We start from the raw sequence: 12485 nt of genomic DNA, 5'->3' as shown, positions 1-12485 counted from the left end.
AAAAAGATTATTACTTGAAGTACAATGATTATGGTATAAATATCAGCGACACTTTGTTTCCATAATTAAATGCAATAAGCTTCCAATATCCTTAAACGGCTGAATGATACCAGCTATTTCAGTAAACTTTAGGCAGTATTAAATCTTAGGGTAGCAGCTGAACTGACAGCCTTGTGATTCAAAAGTGGAAGAACTACAAACAATGCAAAAACCAAAGATGGAAATGTAGAGAAATTACTTTCATCTCTAAACCAAGACTAACAAATGTAATTTAATGTATGTTTGGCCCTCTCGCTTCACATGATTTTTTTCTGGTAACTCTTGGTTAGATTTCTATATCAAATATTGATTTTAATACTCAATAGAGATTACAAGAACTAATACTGTGAGTCAAATGCTCCGTGACAATTGTAAAGGCTGCTGCTAAAGTTGAATCAGGTTTTTGATGGAATTATTCACCATTTTCAAATCAACTCTAAACTATAGCCTAGACCATAAGCCACTGAAAACCACAGAAAGAAATTAACCAGTTGACTTTATTTGCACCTTTGTAGACACACCAACTACAATGTCAAAAAATTATGTTGCTTTAGGCTCATCTTGCCAAGCCAAATCACAATTGAACTGAAGAACTGTGCTGGAACACAAATTTTAACAGCCTAGCCTTCCACCTAGTCAAGCACCATTGGAAATCTATTGGCAGACCTTTCCCATCCCTAGGTCAAATTCCTGGAACTTCTTCCAAAGTTGTACCGCCACCATATGTACTTCAGTGGTTCAAGGTGGCTCAACATCACTTTCCCAAAAGCAGTTGGGGATGGTCAACACATCCTTGCCAGAAATGCCTACATCCCATGAATGAAAAAAAATGTTTCAGTGAACTATAGGAACAGATGTTAGGTATACATTTATATGTATTTTTATATTAATACATTTATATTAAAATACAGTAAAATTGACTTATTCACCTGGAAAGATTTTGCAGATTGCCTGCTAGTCTCATTAAAAAAAAAAGTATCAGCTTATTTCATAAACTTTTTATTAGAACTGGCACTTTTGATATACATATCTGTCAAACCCTTGGTAAACCTCCCAGAGGTCAACACACCAGCCACTTAAATAACATATATTGTTTCTATGAATTATCAACATTAGTATGCATTTATCTAGCATATTATACAATTATAATTAAATATTGCTCAAGTGCATTGTTCTAGCGCGTAACACAATATTACTCAAGTGCATTGTACTAGCATATAATACATAAATAAAATATTGTTCATGTGCATTATACTAGCATATAACAAAGTTATAATTAAATATTGCTCAAGTTAGGGACTATTCCATCTCTGAGGGCCTGGAGTTTGAGTCCAGTACAGAATTGATAAGATGAATCTCCCTTACTGCAGTATCTACAATGGTCCCATGTGAAATGAGTTGGGCAATTCATGCCCCTCATGAGCAGCAGTGGACACCAAAAGGGCCAATAATTAACATCGGTACTCTTACAGATGCATACAGAGGGACCAAAGTAGGAAGTAGATGCCATGCTGGTACAACATTAAGGATATTCTTCTAAAGTTTTGATAATTAATCTGTGCTTTCCTGACATGGGGTGAAAAGGGGAAAACTGTGTTGTCCTAACTAATATTTCTTGCATTGGCTGTAAACAGATAAAAGCATCTGTTCCATTCAACACGCAGAGAAGTTTATTTCAGACATATGGCAATTTCCCACTGTACAGTATAAATGAAAACATTGGTACTTAGTTAAATTCCTGATACCCGGTACAACATTATAGATCTGGTTAAATCCCTTTCCAAAGCAGTGCTGTGACTGCACAGTAAGCAACAATGATGATTTAAGGTAAATAAATATGATGAATCTTTGAAGTCGTCGACTATTGTTGGATTAATGGACAAGGAGGAAGTGAGGACTGCAGATGCTGGAGATCAGAGTCGAGAGTGTGGTGCTGGAAAAGCACAGCAGGTCAGGCAGCATTCAAGGAGCAGGAGAATCGACGTTTCGGGCATAAGCCCTTCATCAGGAATGATGCTCATTTCCAGCACCGCACTCTCGACTCTGGATTAATGGACAGCCAATATTCCCATTAAATTTCTGGACTAGTTGCAAAACTTAATTTTCAAACATGTCCTGATAATAAATCAGTGTCCATTTAATTACGAATAATTTCTTTATTAAAGTTATTCAATTTTGAAGTATAAAATGAAAAGTTCCATTAACCAACTCTAGGCCACAAGTTAGTCTTTTAACATTTCCATAATTATCCCCATTAAATGATTTTACCAGTTTATAACTGCTTAAAGGAAAAAAAACAGAGTGAAGAGGCACTCATTACCAAGAATATAACCAAAATTCTTACCAAGTTGAGAAATATTACAATGGAAAAAACTGGAATGAAATGCCATTTAGAATAAAACCATTTTAACCAAAATGGAATGATAGAATAATAAACAAAACACTCAATTAAATCACAAAATATACAAATAAATCATATACAAAATAAATAGTCTGCAAATCTACAAAGTCTTGACCATTGTTAATTATAAATGTCATTTAACTGACAATCTTATGAAACTTACACTTCATCCATAGATTTTTTTGTGCTTAATATATACACAGTTATGAATACTGTAGTCAGAATACTTCACCTCAGAGTCAGTTTTGTACAATATAATACAAATTGCAATTTACTTGCAAACTTGGTTGCTTCAACAATACGTAGTGATAGTCAGTTCTGCTGTAAGAACACTTGTACAATTATAGCTGTGTTTCTCACATGTGAAAAACCCTTTTTTTTTAAAACATTCTACCATTTATGGATTTGGCATATTTAATTGCTATGTAATGTAGCTATTCCTTCCAAAGAAGTTCTCCAGTCCCTATATAGGACTGTTATTCACAGTTTGCATACAAGTGTCGAAATCAATTACGTCAATGATGTGTTGTGCAAATGTTGAACTGAGTTTCCATATTCAAGTTACAATTTAAATGCCCAGCAACCCCAACTCTTTTGGGATTAAAATATGCAGCTATGTCCCATATAATGCAATAGGAAGTTAAAATATCAAACATGTACTAAATTAAGCAGGAGTAATGGAAGCATCCTCAAAATTTAGAAAATTCACCTTCAATGACCATCTTAAATCACATACCATAATTTTTTAAAAAATGTTTTACAGTGTCACAGTTAATCTCAGTAAGTCTTCATTAAAAAAATACACATTTCTTTTCTCAGCCACAAAGCAGCTATATACTTGCACTTTTTTCCAATATTTTACCATTCTCCTTTTGTGTAAGGAAAACAAAAAAAAAATCCCACAATAATAAAGGATAACAAGACACCTGTGCACAGAGGATCTGTCTGAATCTTGGCAGTTGTTTAATGTTCAGTTCACCCACCTCTGATCGTCTTCCTTCACCTTCTTGTGCCGAGGCACATTTCTTTGGTCTCATGACAGTGGACATATGTGCTTGCATGTGTGCATGCATACGGAATACAGGATTTGCTCTCTGAAACATTAGTGAGGACAAAATCCTGCAGGTATTCTATATCGTGCCTTCATTGTGCATGCTGTGATTTGATTTATGAGACACACAGTTCTGTTCATTTAGGAGGTTTGCCGTTTCATCAGGTAAATGATCATGCAGCTCATTTAAAGTCAATTCAATCTTAGTATTTTCACTGTCTGATGACTGTGGTGTTTTGTCCATTATGGATGCCATCAAGGCATTCTGATAATGTTGTCTTGTAATCTGCAAAATGAGAATATGCTAATTAAATACACAACCAGTTTTCACTTAAAATGGAAAAAGACCAATTCTTGCTCCTTGGGATATTGTATCAGTTAACAAAGAAAACTGCACTTTTCATTCAATCAAGGCTCAATTTTTTAAAATTTCCAAGAGAAGAGCAGCATTAAAACAAATAACAAAGAAAATTTAAAGCCCAAGAACAGGCCCTTCAGTCCTCCAAGCCTGAGCCGATCCAAATGTACTGTCTAAACCGGTCGGTCAATTCCTAAGCATCTGTATCCCTCTGCTCTCCACCTAGTCATGCATCTGTCCAGGCGCATCTTAAATGAATCTACCATGCCTGCCTCTACCACCTCTGCTGGCAACGTGTTCCAGATGCCCACCACCCTCTGTGTAAAGCACTTGCCACGTGTATCCCCCTTAAACTTTCCACCTCTTACCTTGAAAGCGTGACCTCTCGTTATTGAATCCTTCACTCTAGGAAAAAGCTCGTCTCTATCTACCCTGTCTATACCCTTCATGATTTTGTAAACCTCAATCAGGTCTCCCCTCAATCTCCTTGCTTCTAATGAAAACAATCCTAACCTACTCAATCTCTCTTCATAGCTAGCACCTTCCATACCAGGCAACATCCTCATTAACCTTCTCTGCACCGTCTCCGAAGCATCCACATCCTTTTGATAACATGGCGACCAGAACTGTACACAGTATCCTAAATGTGGCCGAACCAATGTCTTGTACAATTTTAACATGACTTGCCAGCTCTTATACTCAATACCCCGTCCGATGAAGGCAAGCATACTATATGCCTTCTTGACCACTCTATCCACCTGTGCAGCAACCTTCACGGTACAATTGACCTGAACTCCTAAATCTCTCTGCCCATCAACTTTTCCCAAAGCTCTTTCATTTACTGTATAATTCGCTCTAGAATTAGACTTGCCTAAATGCATCACCTCATATTTTTCTAGATTGAACTCCATCTACCATTTTCCCACCCAATTCTCCAGTGTATCTATATCCACCTGTACTCTTTGACAGTCCCTTATGCTTTCTGTTACTCCACCAATCTTTGTTCATCTGCAAACTTGCTGATCATACCAACAGTGCCCTCTTCCAGATCATTTATGTACATTACAAGCAACAGTGGCCCCAACACTGACCCCTGTGGAACACCACTGGTCACCTTTCTCCATTTTGAGAAACTCCCTTCAACTACTAATCTCTGTCTCCTGTTACTTAACCAGGTCTTTATCCACCTAGCTGGAACACCCTGCACACCATGTGATTTCACCTTCTCTATTAGTCTACCATGGGGAACCTTATCAAACACCTTACTAAAGTCCATGTATATGACATCAACAGCCCTTCCTTCATCTACCAACTTGGTCACTTCCTCAAAGAACTCTATTAAGTTGGTAAGGCACGACCTCCCCTGCACAAAACCATGTTGCCTATCACTGATAAGCCCATTCTTTTCTAAATATAAATAGATCCTATCCCTCAGTACCCTCTCCATCAACTTTCCCACCACCGACGTACTGGTCTGTAGTTACCTGGAATATCCCTACTACCCTTCTTGTACAGGGGGACAATATGAGCAACCTTTCAGTCCTCCGGCACTTCACCTGTATATAAGGATGCCACAAAGATATCTGTCAGGGCCCCAGCTACTTCCTCTCTCACTTCCCTCAGCAACCTGGCATTGATCTCTTCCAGTCCTGGGGATTTGTCCACCTTAATAACCTCTAGCCTACCCAAGACATCTTCCCTACTTCTGTCAACATGATCCAGACTAATTAAACTTCTATCTCTAATCTCAAGTTTCATCATGTTCCTCTCCTAAGTGAACACTGATGCAAAGTAATCATTCAGAATCTCACCCATTCTCTCAGGTTTGACACACAGCCTTCCTTCATTATCCTTGGTGGACCAATCCTTTCTCTAGTTACCCGCTTGCTTTTTATATAAGAATAAAATGCTTTGGGATTCTCCTTAATTCTGCTTGCTAAAGCTATTTCATGACCCCTTTTAGCCCGCTTGATTCCTCGTTTAAGACTTGTCCTACTCTTCCGATATTTCTACAGGGCCCGTTCTGTTTTTAATTAAAATGCTTTCATAAGTCTAAAGAAAATTAGTTATCTGGTATGTTATTTACATTAATTCTGTAAAATTACAGAACTTAAACTAAAAATTTCAACATTGCTAACATTATGAAAAGAACAGGCAATAACAAACTATTTTGTGTAGCAAATTGGGAAAAATATCAAATGCAAACTGCAGTTTAATGTGGATAAATGTATGGTTATCCACTTTGGTGGCAAGAACAGGAAGGCAGATTACTACCTAAATGGAATCAATTTAGGTAAAGGGGCATTACAGAGAGTTTTTGTACCCAGTCACTGAAGGTAAGCATGCAGGTACAGCAGGTAGTGAAGGCAGCTAAAAGCATGCTGGCCTTCATAACAAGAGGGATTGAGTATAGAAGCAAAGAGGTTCTTCTGCAGCTGTACAGGATCCTGGTGAGACCACACCTGGAGTACTGTGTGCAGTTCTGGTCTCCAAATTTGAGGAAAGACATTCTGGCTATTGAGGGAGTGCAGCGGAGGTTCACGAAGTCAATTCCTGGAATGGCGGGATTACCTTACACTGAAAGACTGGAGCAACTGGGCTTGTATACCCTTGAGTTTAGAAGACTGAGAGGGGATATGATTGAAACATATAAGATTGTTAAAGGATGGACACTCTGGAGGCAGGAAACATGTTTCTGCTGATGGGTGAGTGCCGAACCAGAGGACACAGCTTAAAAATACGGGGTAGACCATTTAGGACAGAGATGAGGAGAAACTTCTTCACCCAGACTGTGTTGGCTGTGTGGAATGCTCTGCCTCAGAGGGCAGTGGAGGCCCAGTCTCTGGATTAATTTAAGAAAGAGTTGGATAGAGCTCTCAAGAATTGTGGAATCAAGGGTTATGGAGATAAGGCAGGGACAGGATACTGATTAAGGATGATCAGCCATGATCATATTGAATGGTGGTGCAGGCTCGAAGGGCAGAATGGCCTACTCCTGCACCTATTGTATATTATGAAATAAAATCGGCCAATATAATGCAGAAGATTTACTACACTTAGAATAGAATCATAAAATCCCTACAATGTGTAAACAGGCCTTTTATCCCAATCCTCCGAAGACCCTCCCACCACCCACCCTATTACTCTACATTTACTACTGATTAATGCATGTTGTGGTTCTGTTCGCCGAGCTGGAAATTTTTGTTGCAAACGTTTCGTTGCACGACCAGCTATCCTTAGTAGCCACACACGCAGACGACAAGCAACATGAATTCGACTGGGACAACACTACCATTATAGGGCAAGCCAAACAAAGAACAGCCAGGGAATTCCTAGAAGCATGGCACTCATCCACAAACTCACATCGACCTGGACCCAATATACCGGCCACTACAGCGGACAGCTGAAACTGACAACCGGAAGCGGCAGGGACAGGCCACTATAAATGCCGGAGGAAACACCACAGAAGCGCTTCACAGGAGTCTCCCAAGCACTGAGGATGTCACCTAGACAGGGGACAAAACGTTTGCAACAAAAATTTCCAGCTCGGCGAACAGAACCACAACAACGAGCACCCGAGCTACAAATCTTCACCCAAACTTTGATTAATGCATCTACACATCCCTGAACACTATGGGCAATTTAGCATTGCCAATTCAGCTCGCCTGCACATCTTTGGATTGTGGGAGGAAACCAGAGCACCTGAAAGAAACTCATACAGACACGGGGAGAATGTACAAACTCCAGACAGACAGACAGACGCCCAAGGCTGGAACCGAACCCGGGTCCCTGGTGCTGTGAGGCAGCAGCGCTAACCACTGAGCCACTGTGTCCTTGTGGAGGTACTATGAAATATCTTTTTACAAACGTACAGTATTAATAACAAGATTTAAAAAAGCAACCTACTTCTGGTTCATCATATTAAACTGAGGTAAACATACTAATTGTAAAGTGTACTTCTAGTTTTGAACAAATTACATCAGTCAACCACCAACACTTTAGATATCGACAGAAATTGCTGGAAAAGCTCAGCAGGTCTGTAGGCATCTGTGGAGAGAAATCAGAGTTAACGTTTCAGGTCAAGTGACCCTTCCTCAGGGTCCCGAAACGTTAACTCTGATTTATCCCCTTAGATGCTTCAGACCTGCTGAGCTTTTCTAGCAATTTCTGTTTTGGTTTCTGATTTACAGCATCCGCAGTTCCTTCAATTTTTACTTTAGATATCTAACTTGACAACTAAAAGTTTTAACTATAAAACTACGGGAAAGCTAGACAGTGAAGGAATCATCGAACCTGTCTAGTTTGCAGAATGGGCAGCACCAGTCGTACTGACTGTGAAGCCTGATGGGCTTTTTCCCCTTAGTGAACAAACGGTAAACTACTTTTTGCAGCTGGATAAATGACCAATCCCTCACATACAGCTGGCACAAAGCTGCACATGAGCCATGCGTACTTGCAATTACAGTTAGGTGAGGATTCCCAGACGTATGCTACAATTCATATCCATATGGGCTTATACCTATATAAAGAGACAGCCATTTGGGGTATTGTCAGTCTGTGCAATCATTCAGCAGACGATGAAGAACATTTTACAAGGTCTACCCCAGGTGGCAATTTATCTAATTGATGTACTAATTACGGAAACCAATACAGAGCACTTAGAGAACTTGGACATAGTCCTTAACTATGTCTCCCAGGCAGGCATAAGCCTTAGAAAGGAAAACTGAGTTCCATGCACTCCAAGTGACCTACTTGGGCTACAGAGTCAACAAGGGGCAGCACGGTGGCTCAGTGGTTAGCACTGCTGCCTCATAGCACCAGGGTCCCAGAATCAATTTCAGCCTCTGGCGACTACCTGTGTGGAGTTTGCACATTCTCCCAGTGTCTGCGCGGGATTCCTCCGAGTGCTCCAGTTTCCTCACACAGTCCAAAGATGTGCAGGTCGGGTGAATTGGCCATGCTAAATTGCCCATAGTGTTAGGTGCATTAGTCTGAGGGGAAATGGGTCTGGGTGGGTTACTCTTCAGAGGGTCGGTGTGGACTTGTTGGGCCGAAGGGCCTGTTTCCACATTGTAGAGAATCTAAATCTAAAGATCGGGTTACACACGTTGGAAGATAAAGTGACGGCAGTCAAAGGTGCCCGACTCCAGTGTCTGTACCAGAGCTTAGATCTTCCCTTGGGCTGGTGAATTATTGTGGAGAGTTCATACCTAATCTGGCCCCCATCCTGCCACCTTTGCATCAACTCCTCAAAAAGGGTCAACCTTGGAAATGGGCACATAACCAAACCATGGCTTTCATGGAAGTAAAGAAACAGCTATCATCCTATAAGATGTTGTCACATTATGATCCCAAGTGAGATTTGGTATTGACATGTGCTGCCTCTCTGTATGATATCAGGGTGGAATTAGCTCGTAGGAGGCCCAATAGAATGGAATGCCCAAAAGCTATGAATTCAGGACTTTGGCTAATGCAGAGCAGAAGTACACACACATAGAAAAGCAAGGTTTGGTGGTCAAATTTGAAGTCAGGAGGCTTCACCAATACCTTTATAGACAAAAATGTATAATAATAACAGACCACAAATGCCTGCTAGGCCTACTTAAAGAGGACAAAGCAGCGCCATCCATAGTTTCAGGCTGAACTCAGCAGTGTGCTCTAATTGCAGGTTGGAACACCATCCGAGAGGCCAAGTAGCGAATGCTGATGCGTTGTGCTGCCTCTGGTAGACACACTGTCGGTGGTACTGCCACTGGAACAATCTATAATGGTATAAAATTTTCTGGACACACTCCCAGTCACAGATAACAATATCAGACATTGAACATAGAAGATCTGGGTCCTGGCAAAACTGAAACAGCTGGTGGTAATGGGGGTGAATAAAGGGCCGTCACAACCAGAATTGAAACCTTTCTGGACAGAGAGAGAACAGCATAATATTATGAGGATGACATATTATTATGGGGAGCAAGAGTGACTGTCCCTAGCAAAGGTTGCTGCCAGTTACTGGCTGAACTCCACCAGTGTCATCCAGGGGTCTCCAAAACTAAGATGTTAGAGAGAAGTTATGTGTGATGGCTAGGATTGGATGAAGATATAGCTGCGTTGGTGGGGTACTGGCCAGAGTGCCAACAAGGGCAAACATTACCACCAGCAACTCTCCCACATTCATCGGAATGGCCAGGGAAACCCTGAATGTGGTTACATATCAACTCTGCAGGTCCTTTCATGAGCTCAATGTTCTTAATCATTGTGGGTGCCAACTCCAACTGGTTGGATGTGCATAGAGGTCATTCGTCAAACATTATTATATATAAACCATACATATCTTTTACAATGCAGGGACTCCCAGAAGTACTGGCCACAAATAATGGGCCATCATTTTCCAGCAGGACATTGGAGTACTTCCTTACATCAAATAGCATTCAACGTACAAGGACAGTGCCAAGACATCTGGCCTCTGTGGACTTATTTCAATCTTTACCAACTCCATTAAACAATTGCAGATGGGTGTATCACTACTTTGAATATACTGTCAGAAAGGAAGAATCACTGACTTTCCTGCTCCTTGGATGTTGCCTGACCTGCTGTGCTTTTCCAGCAACACACACACAACTCTGATCTCCAGCATCTGCAGACCTCACTGTCTCCAAGAATCTCTGACGGCCTATCTACCATGAAAGAACCCATAGTGGAGAAGCTTAGCAAAGCTATTAAGTTGCCTTTGGCAAAGCTCCAAGTGCTGATGCTATTCCTGAAATCTTCAGAAGAAACTGATTATTCCTCAGCTTCTGCATTCTACACTGATGTTGGAAGGGGTAGGCAGTATCTCAGGATATGCTTGATGAAAGCATCTACCCAGAATTCACATGTGGTGAAAGAGGAAGATGATCCGCAATTGACCTGATCATTTCAGTCTGGAAGCTTCAAGAGAAATTCTATGAACAAAAGAGGCTGATAAATATTGTATTCTTTGATTGCACCAAGGCATTTGATCACATGAGCAGAGGTAGTTCATTTAAACTGAAGAAAATTAGACTGTCCTCCAAAGATATAGGTTGTGACCTCCTTTTTCTATGAATACATGGTAGATCAGGTCAACTATGACAGGGCAACATTGGAACCCTTTGAGATAAGTAGAGGGTTCAAACAGTTTTTTTGAGACCGGAACCTTTTGACATGTTCTTTGCTTGCTATCATAAACTTGCAGTCTAACTACTGAAGGTGGCCAATTATATACTAGAACAGAAAGCTATTCAGTGTTGTCCACCTGAGATCCAAGGCAAAAAGGCACCAAGTCCTAAAACGAAATTTGCTCTATACCAATGATGCCAGACTGAGGAAAATTTTCAGCTGCAAACAGACAGATTCACTCATGACTGTGAAGTTTAACTTGACCATCAACTTCAGGGAGACCAAGTTCATAGGCCAGGATACTGAAATTGTAAATGCTTCACATTTCTAGGTTCTAGCATCATCAGTAATTTGATACAATGTTAAACCACATGGGTAGTGCAAATGCAAGTTATTGGGATCAAGCGAAGAGCATCCAACTGTGAGTTTGCTTAGCCTGCATCCTCAGGGCCCTTCTCTACTCTGATCAGATTCCAGGCTCACCAGCTGTCTCCTTTGCGATGCAGAATGATGCCAACAGTGTGGGTTCAATTCCGACACTGGCTGAGGTTACCTTGAAAGACTCTCTTTTCAACCTCTCCACTCGCCTGATTGGTGGGGTTAAATCATCACCAGTTATCTCTGTCTCATGAGAGAGCAGACAGCCAAAGAAAAACAGCAACAGAAAGACAAGATTTGGCCAAATGAGTCTGTACTGGGGGTTCACGTGTCTGTATAAGTAGGAATGAAGCACATCGAACTGCTCGAAACAATTAATATGCATCATTAGGCTGTTAATCATAATCAAAATCAGGTGTTTTAACAGAAACAGCACTTAGTTCAGAGATGCTTGTGCAGACTAAATTCTCAGGCAACTTTGTGGATATAAAATGTGGTAACGTTTAACGTGGCAGTTAATTATCTAATCACAACAGGTATGGAACAAACAGAAAGCCACAGCCAGAAAAGAGTATCCAATTTAGAGAAAGATTATAAACAGCAGGGATCAGGCAGCATCTCAACTACCATTTTTCTCTAAGAAGTTCTGCACATTATTTTTCGATATTCCAGTTGATGATTTTCACTTTTCATCTATTTTCATGCTTTCTTCAAGTAGGGCATGAACCTGTAGCTTCTGGTTCAGGGGTCAGGAAGACACCACTATGTGAAAAAGGATGTCAGCTGCTTTTTGTTAAACCCTTTCAAGAACTGGTTCAAAGCTATTGTGCTCTTGGACTGACATCAATAATTTTGTTATTGTTTGGTTAATGATTACCTGTAAATAAATCTGCCATGGTTTGGTATGACTACAAATATTTCTATGAAGTAATAGAAGTATTATCCGTAAATAGCAAAATATATAATAAAAAAATCATTAAAATGATTTCATCAAATAAGTGAAGCTACACGGCAAAATCTTAAAATTTCATCCAAAATACATGCACAAAATGATCAGAGAGTCATAGAGTCATAGAGATGTACAGCATGGAAACAGACCCTTCGGTCCAATTCATCCATGCCAA

The 12485-nt window shown here is 40.3% G+C and overlaps 1 protein-coding gene across 2 annotated transcripts in view; it reads right to left on the bottom strand.

Annotated features, from left to right (window-relative positions):
• Nucleotides 1-1028: 1028 nt before the first annotated feature.
• LOC122561331 (metal transporter CNNM2-like) overlaps nt 1029-12485 on the bottom strand; it is a 260290-nt gene continuing 248833 nt past the window's right edge. For both annotated transcript variants that reach the window (XM_043713039.2, XM_043713040.2), the window contains one exon: nt 1029-3777. In XM_043713039.2, the coding sequence (XP_043568974.1) occupies nt 3571-3777 (207 nt within the window). In that variant the 3' untranslated portion in view covers nt 1029-3570. The remainder of the gene's footprint in view (nt 3778-12485) is intronic.

The sequence above is a fragment of the Chiloscyllium plagiosum genome, unplaced genomic scaffold, assembly GCF_037043375.1.
Source record: "Chiloscyllium plagiosum isolate Xiang-an unplaced genomic scaffold, Cpla_swu_hap1 HiC_scaffold_22, whole genome shotgun sequence".
NCBI lineage: Eukaryota > Metazoa > Chordata > Chondrichthyes > Orectolobiformes > Hemiscylliidae > Chiloscyllium > Chiloscyllium plagiosum.
The sequence above is the reverse complement of the archived record's forward strand: the minus strand, read 5'-3'. Positions and strand labels throughout refer to the sequence as shown.